Here is a 14090-nt window from a genome sequence, read left to right on the forward strand (position 1 = left end):
AAAGTACCACGCATATGTCTCAAAGCCAAAATTTAAATTACTGACTTTTAAATTGGAAGAACCTAAAAACGCTATTCAATTTGCTCATGTACCTTGCTACAACCAAATTTTAAGTGAGTTTTCAAAGTGTCCATTCAAAGAATAACTTCTTTTGTATAACAAAGCAATAAGCAAAAAGCAAGGCTCACCGCACCATTTCTGAAATGAAATAAAGACAAATATAATACAGCAAACCAAAAGGATTATATTCAGTAATGACCTTGACCCATGATTTCAAAAAGAAATAGAAAATTTGGATTATCATCATGATGTGGGAAAGAAAAAAAACTTTATCAGAAGCTACATAGAAAGAATAAGTGTGGCAGTTTTAATACGAACGGCTCCCACAGGTTCATATATCTGAATGCTTCGTCACCAAGGAGTGGAGTTCTTTCATAAGATTACAAGAATTATATAAGGTGTGGCCTTGTTGGAGGAAGTGTGTCACTGGTGGTGGGCTTTTAGGTTTCTAAAGCTCGTGCCAGACCCAGCCTCTCAGTCTCTGTCTGTCCTGGCTCCCTCTCTGTCTCTCTGTCTCTCTGTCTCTCTCTCTCTCTTTTGTCTTTCTGTCTCTCTGTTGCTGTCTCTCTGTGTGTGTCTCTCTCTCATACATATGCACACAAACACACACAGCATAACAGTGACTAAGGCAACAAGGTTGGGGAGGGAGGAAGGGATATTCAAAGAAAGCAAAGCAGGACAATTTCACCCTACTTCAGAAACAACCAAAGAGTCAAGGGTCACATAGAAGACAATAAAAAGAAGCATCAGTGGTGCAACAAAGTCCTAGAAAAAAGAAATTAAACCCTTATTACTGAAACTGATTTCATCATTAAGTTATATAGCCTTTAAAGTCTCGACAGTTCTATACAATTCATGCTACATAATCAGCATGGTACCCAGCGTACGCCTCAATAAACTGCTGTCGTTCCTAAGGACATTTAATTCAACATTCTGCGAAGGTCTAATCATGGCAAGTGCTGTACATACCGAAGAGCATCCCCGCAAACGGACTACAGACACCACGGCCAGCAGACTTGGAAGGCTCGTTATCCTGAGCACTAAAGCAGTATGAGAGAGCAAATATTACAATCCTGGTGGTTTTAGGAAATCAAAACCCAATCTAAAGGCCTGGATGGTGGTGCACACCATTAACGCCATCACTTGGGAGGCCAAGGCTAAAGGACTGTGGGTTTGAAGCTAGCAGAAAGATTCAACCACATGTAAAAACCCTTGTCGCAAAGAATTTAAAAAAAAAAGGACTAGGAGTTGAGATGGCTCAGTGGGTAAAGTCGTGAAAAGCACTGATGACTGGGCTTAACCCTCAGCACACACAGGCGGGAGCTAATACAGACGTGCATGCCTATAATCCCACAGCTGAGGCGTGGCAACAGAGACAGAAAAGCACACACGAGTATTTAATGTCATTAACTTTCTTATCAAGACAAACTTGAGTGCTAATCTTAGGGTGTGCGTGCGTGCGTGCGTGCGTGTGTGTGTGTGTGTGTGTGTGTGTTTGGTTTTTTTGTTCTTGTTGTTGTTGTTGAATACTAATTTTATAAAGGTGGCACACACCTCTAGTTCCAGCACTCGGGAGACAGAGGCAGGTGGATCTGTGTGAGTTCGAGTCGGAACTGAGTGAGTTCAAGTGAATCCCAGAACAGGCTTCAAAGCTACACAGAGAAACCCTGTCTCAAAAAACTGCTAAATAAGTAAATAAAGTAAGCATTAAAGCTACTCTGCCAATAAGCAAATAATAATAATGAAGTTAAAACCCCCACTGAAGGGTATTTTCAATTCCATTGTAGTACCAAGACTTCAAGACATTTTTTTTTAAAGATTAGCTTTTAACTGTGCGCATGAGCCTGCCGCAGGAGAAATCCTCTAGCACTGAAGTACAGGCACTTGTGAGCCACCAGATGTGGTGCTGGAATTCAAACCTGAGTCAACTTCTTAACCACTGAGCCATCTCTCCAGCCATAATTCCAAGACGAACACCATTATGTTCACTGCTCCTTCATTATCTGAAACTAATTGATAAACTTATCATTCCAGTTCTAGTGTCTGTGCTGCCAAAAGGATCACTTACACACTTTATAATGAGAGGGGCTTACTCTGAAAGCCCTGCCAAGCTTCACTAAATTCTTTATATACACACATACATATATAATTTTCTCTTATTTTACATATTGATCCCTGTTCCCTCTCCCTCCCTCCTTCCTTCCCTCTCACACCCCAAACTCCCTCCCATCCCACCCCCCCACTCCATTGGGAGGGTGATGCCTTCCAGGAAGGGTCATCAAAATCTGTCATCTGGAGTGGGGTCTAGGCCCTCCCTCCTGTCTCTAGGTTAAGGGAGTATCCCTCCATGGGGAATGTGCTCCCACAGTCCTTTTGTGCACCAGGGATACATCCTGGTTCCACTGTCTGAGGTCCCTTAGACTGCCTAAACCTTCTAACTGGGACCCATGTTCAGGGGGCCTAGATCAGTCCACGCTGGTTTCCCAGCTAGCAGTCTGGAGGTCCATGAGCTCCCACCTTGTTCAGGTCAACTGTCCCTGTGGGTTTCTATAGACTGGTCATGACCCCCTTATATTATCACTCCTCCCTCTCTGCAACTGGATTCCAGGAGTTCAGCTCATTGTTTAGCTGTGGGTGTCTGCTTCTGCTCCCATCAGCTACTAGATGAGTTAGTTATCAGTCTCATTATCAGGAAAGGGCATTTAAGGTAGCCTTTCCACTGTTGCTCAGATTGTTAGTGAGGTCCTGTAGGACTAGGAAGATTGACTTGGACAAATAGACGAGAGGGAGAGAGAGAGAGAGAGAGAGAGAGAGAGAGAGAGAGAGAGAGAGAGAGAGAGAGAGAGAGAGAGAGAGGCCATAAACGAGAGAGCCATTACAGGTTTGAAGAGAAAACTGACTCTAGAGAAATGTCCAGAGAACTACAAGCATCCTTGAGAAGAATGTGTGGCCCAGGGACGAAGGGATGTAGCTGGGTGATGAAGTGCTTACCTCGCTCAATGATTTATGTTCAATCCCCAGAATAGACACAGAGTCAAGAAAGGGAGGAGAGGAGGGAACACACAGAACACTGAAAGAAAGAACTATAAATACTCACCCCTAATGCCTACCTCCTCACCTTTCTCCCCAGTCAATCCGTCACTACTGAAAGGTGGCTGTTAATTCGCTATGCTTTCCCTACTTTTTCCTTAGGCCAGTTTTAGACAGGTGCTGTTTCAGGGTATAGACTCAAGGACAGAGCTGCAGTCACGTACCTTGTATTTCCAGCAGAGGAAATCTGGGTGTTGGACTGCTCTGGGACAGCACCCTCATTCTCCACAGGAGGCGCGTGCCCTTGTCTGTTTCCAAGTGGCCTTAAAAACACATGAGCTTATAGAGCACACCCCACACAAAGACTGTGCTGACAGTTACTGCAAACACACCCTAAAGTTAATCAAATCCAGTCTGCCTCAAGTATGATTTGCTTGTCAACAAGACGTAGTGAGGATTTACATTCAAGTTTGCTGTTGTTTTCATGTATAACAATACACTGGCAAAGTAATGCTACAACCCCAGTCCCTAATAGTTTTATTTCACTGAGACTGTTGTAAATTATTTCTATATAACTTCTAAATATTTTATTTCAATTACATTTAAATATTTAATCTTTTGTGTGTGTGTGTGTGTGTGTGTGTGTGTGTGTGTGTGTATACCCTCATGTGCGCACACAAGCAATGTCTTTGCTAAGGCCTGAGGGGCCAGAGGGAGGGTCGGATCAACCAGAGCTAGTGTTAAGTCATTTAACTTGGGTGCCACGAATTGAACTCAAGCCCTCTGGAAGAGCAACAAGCGCTCTTAGCTTTTGAGCCATCTCTCCAGCTATGTATGCATGCATGTAAGTATGTATGTATCATTAGGTAAACATAGGAATTACAGGGCACCTTCTGTAGAGCAAACCTGTTCTGGGCACTGAGTAGACATAGTTCCTGTACACACTGGCAAAACTAAAACAAAATATTTTTTAATTAAAACATATGCATACTGGGAATTATTTCACTATACATAAAACTAAGGCTCTTAACTTAAAGACCGACACAATTAACTCCATGAAAGAATGTTAACGAAAACCACACCAGAAACATTATTGTAAGGACAGCCTGATGCAGAATAAATCTGAGGAACCTTCACTTTACATACAAGATCATAATGAAAAAAAAAACAGAGTTTAGAATTTCTTTTTAAAAAAAGCAATCATTTAAATAGTGAAAATTTTTTCAACCTTTTTTTTTCCGTTTGGCAAACACTGATTTGTTCTTATGAAATAAATTCCTCATGCCAGAGAAGCCAGCATAACTTTTTACATGATCATTTATTAGCATCCATGAAAAACCAGCATTTCACAAGTCCTATTTCTTTATGCAGCTATTAAAAAATTATATTTTCCTTCTGAATAAGATAAAAAGAAGCATTGTTGAGGAACATGATAACAGGACTGGCCACGTTCAGCTGTAAAAGAAAAGAATAAAGAATTCTCCAAAGATGCAGCCTACCACAGACTTCACTTACTGTTACCACAAAACCATGATTGGAGTTATGGTGGGGGGGGGGGGAATAGGTCCAAACAGTAATCTTAATAACACTGTGACTTTGCCACCAAAACAGGAATTGCTTCTTTTTTTTTTTTTTTTTTTTTTTTTTTAACCCACATCTAACACAGTACCCTACATGCCATTTTAACATTTACTTCAACTTAACTTTAAAAAAAAAAAAAAGCTAGCTTTGAGCTCTGGTGGTGCACACCTTTAATCCCAGCACTCGGAAGGCAGAGGCAGGTGGACCTCTGTGAGTTCAAGGCCAGTCTGGTCTACAGAGTTCCAGGACAGGCTCCAAAGCCACAGAGAAAACCTATCTTGAAAAGCCAAAAAAAATAATAAACTTAAAAAGAAAAGCTAGTTCAGCTCTCTTTTAAACTAACACAATCTAGTGCTATCCCCTATTCATACCACTTAAAGCAAATTCCAGTTTGTAATGAATGAACAATGCCCTTGATATTTAGTTATATTGCGTCTATATAAAAGACATATGCAGAAAGTCTAACAGCAGGCTTGAGACTTCCTAACCACTAAGGGGCTGCTTACATAGGTTGTCACCTGACAATATAGGTTTTAAGAGGCTCCCACCAGGCTAAGAACTAATGAGTGCACTGGTCCTAAACCATGCACAAACAATAGAGGCTATAAAGAAACACGTGCTTTCCTATCGGGCGTCTGCATGTTAGCTTATGCTAGGAAGGGGCATCCATACAACCCGCCCTCGGGAAGAACCATAGGCACTGAGTCTCGTGCTTCAAAAGGAAGCACAGTACCCTCTGCTTCTGCCCATGCTTTTCCCTTTGCTGTACTTCCTGTCTGTCCTACAGCTACAGAAACTCACGGCTGTCACCTGATGTGCTATGTGCCTGCAATCCCAGCAGAAGAGGCTGAGGCAAGAAAAAAGCTACCACATGTTGAGGACTGCCAGGACATCGGATTTCAATACAATTACAACTGAGTCAAATCTACACAAAGAATCACCAGGGACTAACAGACACACAAAAATAAATTCACTGGCGGTATAAGAGGTCAGTAACAACAAAAAACATACAGAGACATTTAAACTTGCCATTTTTAAAGCATAACTTTGGGAGCCAGAATTAAAAGCCAGTAAGAAACATAGAGATTTGTTCTAAAACTTACCAAAGAACTACAGTGTCCTGCATTATCAACTAACTTGTTTAAAAATAGTATTTCTATCTTAAGTGTATTAAAACCATAATAGCAAGAGCCATATACCCACACAAAAATATAGTTCACGGGCTCTTCAGCACATATACAGACCATATAAGCAAGCACCATATAATTTGCAAGCCATACTAAATTAACAAAATTTTACAAATTATCTTATTTATGTCTAAGATAAAGGTTGTTGTCAATGCATAAAACTATAAAGCTTTCCCAGTGAACAGCCCACACAAAATCTGTTCTAAAGTACACCTCCTAGTTAAAAAAAAAAAAAAAAAAACTCATGAACAAGATTATAAAAGTCATCTATCACTTACAATTACAGTAACATAAATATTACAGAAATATTTAAGAGCTCTGGGTAGGAGAAACACACACTTCACTAAAAAGAATTACAAAATCATAAGGCATCCAGTTCAATATTGTGATTGATACAACTGTGCTTACTGTTTTAAATTCAGGAAAAATTGCTATTTGCAAATAGAAAGACCAAAACTTTTTAGTTACTAAGACCCCCCCCACACACAAATAAATAAATAAACAAACAAACAAACAAATAAATAAATAAATAAATAAATAAATGCCATGAGACCAGCTTGTAGTTTAGAATCTTAGTCTTTTACTCTTCCTGAATCTGGAACTGAAAATTCAATAGCCACATTGAATCGTACACCTCACCTTTCTGAAGGACTGGTATCAAACCCAGGGCCTTGAAAATACTGTGGTGGCTCGCGCCTTAAATCCCAGCACTGGATAGGTACAGGCAGGAGGATCTTCCTGAGTTTGAGGCCAGCCTGATCTACAAATGGAGTTCCAGGACAGGCTCATCTACACAGAGAAACCCGGTCTCAAAAACCAAATCAAATAAAATACCATCTGTAACTTCTACATTGACCCAACGCACAAAGTAGGAAACTCAAGTTCTCTAACTTTCAAAGAACCCATTAGGGCTAGTGAGAGAGCCCAGCAGGTTAAGGTACTCACCATCAAGCTGAGAACCTGAGTTCAATTCCCAGACCCACATGGTAATAAGAGGAAAAGGTTAACCCCTGACTGACCTCTATTGTGCACTGACTGACCTCCCCCATAAAAAATAAAGTGTAATTTTAAAAAAGGAAAGAAACTACTAAATTTCTAACTAGTAATTGCATTGCTTTGCTTTCGAATGACAAGTATCTTTCTTCAAGTGTGGCGGCTCAGGCCTGCAATCCAGCACTTCAGAGACTGAGGCAAAAAGATTGTCATGAGTTATAGACAGCCTGAGCTACAGTGAGTCTTGGGTCAGTCAGCATGTGCTACCGAGAGCCTGTCTCCACAACAAAAACTTAATTGAAGGATGGAGTGAGTGATGCACGGTGCTGCTGAGTTACGCTTTCACAGCTTTCTGGGAGGGCACCTGTGAGCAATACTACCCATCATCTCCGCTTCTTTTCTAATTTGTATAGGTAATAAAGTTTCTACACTCAACTAGATCTTTAATGTGAAGGGAAATCGGTTTATACGGCGCTGGAGAGATGGTCCAGACTCCAGAACTGTGGTGTTATCTTGCTTGTACGAATAAAGCTTGTCTGAAGGTCAGAACTTGCTAGTAGCTAACCACAGAGGTGTGGAGATCTATACAGACAGGAAGTTAGATGGCTGGACAGATGCAGGAAGTGAGCCAGCTGGGCAGAGAGAGGATATAACTCTGACTTTTCTTTCTGCTGGAAAGCTAATGAGGTAAAGGTGGCTTTAGCTTGCTCCTTCTCGATGATCTCTCAGATTCTCCTCTACATCTGCTTCTGGGTTTTTATTATTTAGACCAATTAAGAAGAATGCCATTTACATAGAACTGTATCAGATGGCTAACAGTGGCCTTAAACTCCAACTCCAGGGATCTGAAACCCTCCGACCTCCACCAGCAACTGCACGCACACAGTGCACATAAACTTAGACAGGAACACATACACATACTTAAAGGTTTTTAAAAGTAAATAAAAAAAAATTTTTTTTTTCGAGACAGGGCTTCTATGTGTAGTTGTGGCTACCCTAGAACTCACTCTGCAGATCAGGCTAGCATGGAACTCACAGAGATTCACCTGTCTCTGCCTCCCAGGTGCTGGAATTAAAAGCGTGTGCCACCACCACCCAGCAAATGAATCTTTTTTTAAAAAATCACTAAAATGACTTTTCTGAAGAAAAAGGTATTAAGTGAGAAGCAAACACCAATAGGTAAATTGTAACTAGGCACTTTTCATTTATGTCTTACACATTAAATCTAGAAGAACATACTACACTAAGTAGGCCCCTGTGATTTATACAGATTCCAGCTTCAGTGGAAGGATTTCAGAATTTTACTGAACGTCTATAAATTATAAGTATTTGACTAGCAAGATTTAAATAGAATGGAAATGCTAACACCATTAGTCACACAGAAACTGCACACAGCATTCCAATACTAAAACCTTGCTTAACTCGTTAATATTAAAGGAAAACACGAAGATACTCTGTTAACTTCCACAGCTCAGTTAATAAGTAATAAAGACTAGCATAGGCTACATTTTGAGGATCTGTAACTCAAAGTAACATTAAAAAAAACGATTATACTCAACTTTAGAGAGCCTCTCAACATACGCTTTCCTCATCAGTATACACACATAACATACACACAACACACAGTACAAGCTGTTAGTCCCAGGGAGAACGACTGTATCAATTATTTAAGAACACCGATCAATTCATGGTATGTCTATAGGAAACAACCCTTCCTGGAGAGATTTCACTGCCCCACCTTTAATATAAGAAAAAATAGACATTCATAATACATCAGGTATGTTAAGAAGTTATATGATAATTAGAAGGAAACTCATAGCAAAATTATAAAATAAGACATCATTATAACAGTAGAATTGATCAAAACTTTAAGAAGTGAGGAACAAGGAAATCGCAGACATTAACAAATAGGGTTATTTCTTTTACTAACAACTTTAGCCATTAGATATGAACTATATTTTGAATATTGTACTATATCCATTAAATATAAAGTATAATATTGAATGATTAATAAGAATTCTTTTTTCAAAGAGAAAGAATGGGTGGGTATAACCCCAGTTTCCTCAAGAAACATGAAAAACAGCATAACGTGTGGAGATGTGATACTTGATACATTAACAAAATGTAAGTAACACACAACTTAAATAGTGTTCAGAATTGAGATCATGAGTAAGAACTCAACCTTACATAAAATAATCTCAAAATACTATTTAAGGAAGTTGACAGAGAAAGGTCATTTCATTTATGAGGTAAGTAATAATACAGGCCTCAAGTGATTGGATACAATTAATTGATTTGTTAGCCCATATGTGAAAAATAAAGCACCAACTGTCATAAGTTTCTTAAAATTCCAGACTTTAAAGTTATGCATTACATTCAGGAGGTAAATATCATAAAGAGTAAATAAAGGTTCTAGAAAGTTCACAGGTACAGTGACGACACCATCAAGATTCAAGGAGTACCTGGAGTTGCAAAACTGAAAGGTATTTTACTTAACTTTAAATATAAGCATTTTCAAATATAAGATACTATAGGATATGGAGCATTTTCTGAACTACAATTAGATTAGGCTCATATAGAAAACTATAGTAAGCAATCCACATTTCTCATTCTTCCAGATATTAAATTTTTAATTCAAATTACCTAAATTAAGAGACAGACTAAAGACAAAGAATTAATGAAAGCTTTGTATTGTTATCAGTACTTAAAATACTGACAATTCAGCATTACCCCCAAGAATATTTTCTAAAATACTAAAAAATTAAATGTTTACACTATTAAACAAAACAGGTCCCAAAATTTATATGTAATCCTTCAAGTTAGCAAGTCACTGACAAACGTAGGCCCTGGGACATTTCTATCTCTAATAGTTAGGAAAACATACATCAAGTTAAATATTAAAGTAAATGTCAACAGAGACTTATAGTTAAGAAATTCCAAACAATATCACAAATCAATTTTTCAAAGGAAGTAAAAAAAACATTTGAAAATCTGATTGATAAAAGTTTATGCCATTTGCATTCTCTAAGTCCAATAATAGTCTTTAAAATACATTGATAAAGATACTTAAGTTGTACAGACATTGAAGGCACAAGCTGTCTTTCAAAATGTCCCTTTTCCCTAAATTTTAAAATTTGAAATTAGGATGGCTATCCACCTAACTTTAAGTGAGTTTTATCCCTAATAGTCATCTGGGAAACTATGACAACCAGAGTCCCCAACCTCGGGCTTTCTCTGGATGGTACCGGCAACCAGAATCCAGGCTTCGAATCTCAATCATTATCTGCTTTAGGTTTCCCACTGACATACAAGATTTGGGTGCTTTTGTTTGATTGTTTTTGTCTAGGTTTTTGTTGACTCCCCTACTTGATCATGGTTGAGATAAGAAATTCCCTCTATGAGAATGTTTCCACTCACTTCTAAGTTAAGGGCATACACATCCCACCTTCTACCTGTACGTTGGGGTCCTCATTTTGAGTGTTTTCAGTGACACATAAAATTATGGTGCTTCACAAAACAGACAGTATGGCTGAATTAATCAAACATGGTAAATCAAGTAAAACTGTTTTTATAAAGCTAACAGCAAGCTAACAGCAATATTAAGTAAATAAAAAAAAGGATATAAATACCTGTCATTTGGATACACTCTCAGAAGTCTTCTATCAAAGTCACTTTCAAACCTAAACCTCTCGTCCATCTCTTCATTTGCATCAGGGTTCCAGTCAGATCTATAGTGCTGTCTATCAAGCGCACGCTCCTCATTAACCCTGCGAGCTCTTCGCTCCCGGGCACCAGTCTCGCTGGCAAAGCTTAGTTTTGTTCCGGGAACGCCTACTTCTTCATTTGTCTGTCTAAGAAGTCTTCTATTCACTAATTCAAGTTCATCATCTAGCTGTCGGTATCTGCCCTCCTCTCGCCGTCTTCGGTCGAGAAGCTCTTCATATGTTGGTGCCTCAGAATGTGTGTATGATATCTGTATTTGTGGAGGTAGGTCAGATTTACCTTGACTAACGGGGTTCTTATTTCTTTGACTCTTTGGCTGTTGAATTAAAAAAGGAAAAAAATAAACCTATTGAGATATTATCATACAAAAGATAAAGTCTCCAGTCATACTAAATCTTTATTACATAAAAGTCCAATAACTATCCTTAAAATATATATATATATACATATACATATATATATATATATCAACTTTGATATTTAGTCCAAAAAAAGCCATTAAATTATCTTCTTTTTCGAAAAAAACTTCAAAGAATTATTTTGCAGTAAATTTTATTATATAGCAAGAGACAAGCAATAGTAAAATGGGCAAGTGGCTATGAAAACCTGACAATTAAATGCAAATTCTTAGCCTCAGACATTACACACATATTTTAATATTTGCACAGTTCTTCAAATTAAATTCTTCCTCAACATAAAGAATAGTTCCTTCAAACTAAATTCTTCCTCAACACGCTAAGCTTTGCTGGGTGGTGATGGCACACACCTTTAATCCCAGCACTTGGGAGGCAGAAGCTGAAGCAGGTAGATCTCTTGAGTTTGAGGTCAGCCTGATCTATAGAGCAAGTTCTAGGACAGCCAGAGCTACACAGTGAGCCGCTGTCTCGGGGGGAAAAAAGTTAAGTTATGCCACATGAGCTGACAATGCCCCCAAGAACCACACACAATCTAACAACAACTTCGGTACCAGGCATGGCATGCCTTCTTTGGAGCTGCTGTTTAGGGGAGTCCACGGGACTTCCAAACATCGTAAGCTATGGCTGTTGCCCTTGCTTGTCTCTCAGAGGTTGAAGGTAAGAACCTACTGCTGAAGACACCATGCATGTGAGACACTGGGAGATTAGACGTGAGCTGACCTGGAACCCTCCTCCCTGAGGAACAGCTTTCATGGCACCAAACAGTACCATGCAGGCAGCCAAGGGAGGGGAGCAACCCACAATCCTACTGTGCTGGACACCTTCATGTCAACCAGACAGAAGCCACAGTCATCCCAGAGGAGGAATCTCAATTAAAAAATGCCTACGTAAGATCCAGTTGCAGGCAAGTCTGTAAAGCATTTTCATTGGTGATTGATGGGGAGGACAAGCCCATTGTGGGCGGTGCCATCCCTGGGCTGGGGGTCCTGTGTTCTATAAGAAAGCAGGCTGAGCAAGCCTTCCTCCATGGTCTTGGCATCAGCTCCTGCCTCCAGGTCCTGCACTGCTTGGGTTCTGTCTTCACTACATTTAATGATGAACTGTGATGTGGAAGTGTAAACCAAATAAACCCTTTCCTCCCCGACTTGCTTTTGGTCAGGGTGTTTCATCAGAGCAATAGTAACCCTGACTAGACACCTACCCAGCTGTGATGCCTATGAACCACAACAACGACCAGCATGGCCATATATCCTTCAAGGTAGAATCGTGGCACTTACACCTTGGGGCTAACCAACAGCTGTCGAATTGGTCTTAAGGCCACTCACTCACCAGGAAGGAAATCGTGGCTGGTACTAGAAACTTAACCACCCAAGGCTGCTGAGGTCAGAGGCTCTCAAAGGAGAGCCTACTATCACTTTACTAAACCAGCCTAATTCCTTCCCAGATTCTAAATACTCATCTGTACACTCACAGCTAAGTGTGACTCTCACCTCATCTAAGAAGCTTCTCTTTGGAGCAGATGGAGACCGTTATAGGAAACCACACTGGTCAAAATGCAAAGAGCAACTGACAACTGCTCCAATGACTCAGGCCCAGAGGCTACATCTAATACACAACTCCTACACCCAAGGACGGAAAGATTGTAAGAGCCAAAGAAACACGAAATCTTTTTGTTTTGTTTTGTTGTTTTCCAAGACAGGGTGTCTCTTGTAGTTTTGGAGCCTGTCCTGGAACTAGCTCTGTAGACCAGGCTACTGAGAACCACCTGCTCTGCCTCCCGAGTGCTAAAGGTGTACACCACCAACACCCGGCCAAAATTAAATATATATAATCATCCATATATAAAATCACCCAGAAACTAAGGATGAGGGCACAAACATAAAATCCCAGCAGCCCACTCATGCATATGATGTTAAAAATCATTTTATAAATGTAAAACGTACCTCAATATTCTTTTCCACTTGTCTGGCCTTTTCTATGGATTCTTCCTTACCCCTGAGAAATTGATTGTATTCTTTGTTGCGCTCAAGTTTCAACCTTTCCTTAAAAGGGAAATTGAAAGGCAATGAAACTTCAGTTTCAGGAAAAAAGCTGTTAATATCAAAGCAGAATCACACAAGTTGGAACTCTTAGCCAAGGCAGGCTTTTCTACTGAGTTCATGGACAAGAAGTCACAGAAGGAACAGAAAAGGACTCCTCAGCATGGCAGCTGCCCAGGTCTCCTTGCCTTTGCAATATACACGAACGTATGCTTTGATGTCACTAACAGAATGGAATTACTTCAGCTATAAAACCTTTTTATTCTTTTCCCCCAGTGCTTCTCAATGACATATCCGTCTTGCAATTCCCCAGACCACTACCAAAATGCTTGATACTAATCATTTTATTCTCTAAGTTAAAGAACTCCTAAACCAAAAAATTAAATGTACATTAAAATAACATAATGGGACTGTTGTTGAAATGCAAATACACCGCATTAGTATATTTTCTTAAATCCTAATACATTCAATGTCACTGAAACAACATACTCTAAAATTAGAGTACTTAAAAAGTAGGTCTGCTTTTTGAAACTTAGTAACTGTTCATTTTGTCTTACATACTTGCCTAGAGCAAGACTTCAACCTAGAACTCAAAACCCTAAGAAGGGGATGGAGGGGTCAAAAGAACGGGGGAATTGACCACAAGACAGGATTCTGATCAAGTGGCAAACTTTATTTTTCTACCCAGAGCTTATATAGTCAGCAGAGCAAGGATGTAGGAAAGGGGGCAGGGGAGGTCAGAGAATGGTTGAGGACCAGGTGTTCTTGCAGGCAGAATATAGAAAATCACAAAGAATGGATGTTGACATGGGTGGAAAGATCAGGAATTGTGAGAACAAGAAAGGTTACTACGGTGATGGGGCTAGTAGTTATATGCTAGGCTGATCTTGCTAAATAGGGCTAGTTTGTGGAAAAACTGAAGGCTCTAAATGTACAGCCAAGAGAGAGCCAGAGTTCAGCCAAGGTTCATGCCATAACTGAGCATAGATCCAGCCTCAGTTTCCAACACATACTACTTAATGTTGCTGCAATCTCTTAAAATATAGGAATCTGTATTAGTG

General features: G+C 39.6%; 1 protein-coding gene across 1 annotated transcript in view; it reads right to left on the minus strand.

Moving 5' to 3' along the window:
* Positions 1-14090, minus strand: part of Cspp1 (centrosome and spindle pole associated protein 1) — a 67291-nt gene that overhangs the window by 40046 nt on the left and 13155 nt on the right. Inside the window, exons 5-8 of the mRNA XM_051197266.1 lie at positions 12934-13032; positions 10481-10890; positions 3315-3413; positions 1030-1100 (exon numbers count right to left, since the gene is read on the minus strand). Of these exons, the coding sequence (XP_051053223.1) occupies positions 1030-1100; positions 3315-3413; positions 10481-10890; positions 12934-13032 (679 nt within the window). The remainder of the gene's footprint in view (positions 1-1029; positions 1101-3314; positions 3414-10480; positions 10891-12933; positions 13033-14090) is intronic.

This window comes from Phodopus roborovskii, unplaced genomic scaffold (assembly GCF_943737965.1).
Source record: "Phodopus roborovskii unplaced genomic scaffold, PHOROB, whole genome shotgun sequence".
Classification (NCBI taxonomy): Eukaryota; Metazoa; Chordata; class Mammalia; order Rodentia; family Cricetidae; genus Phodopus; species Phodopus roborovskii.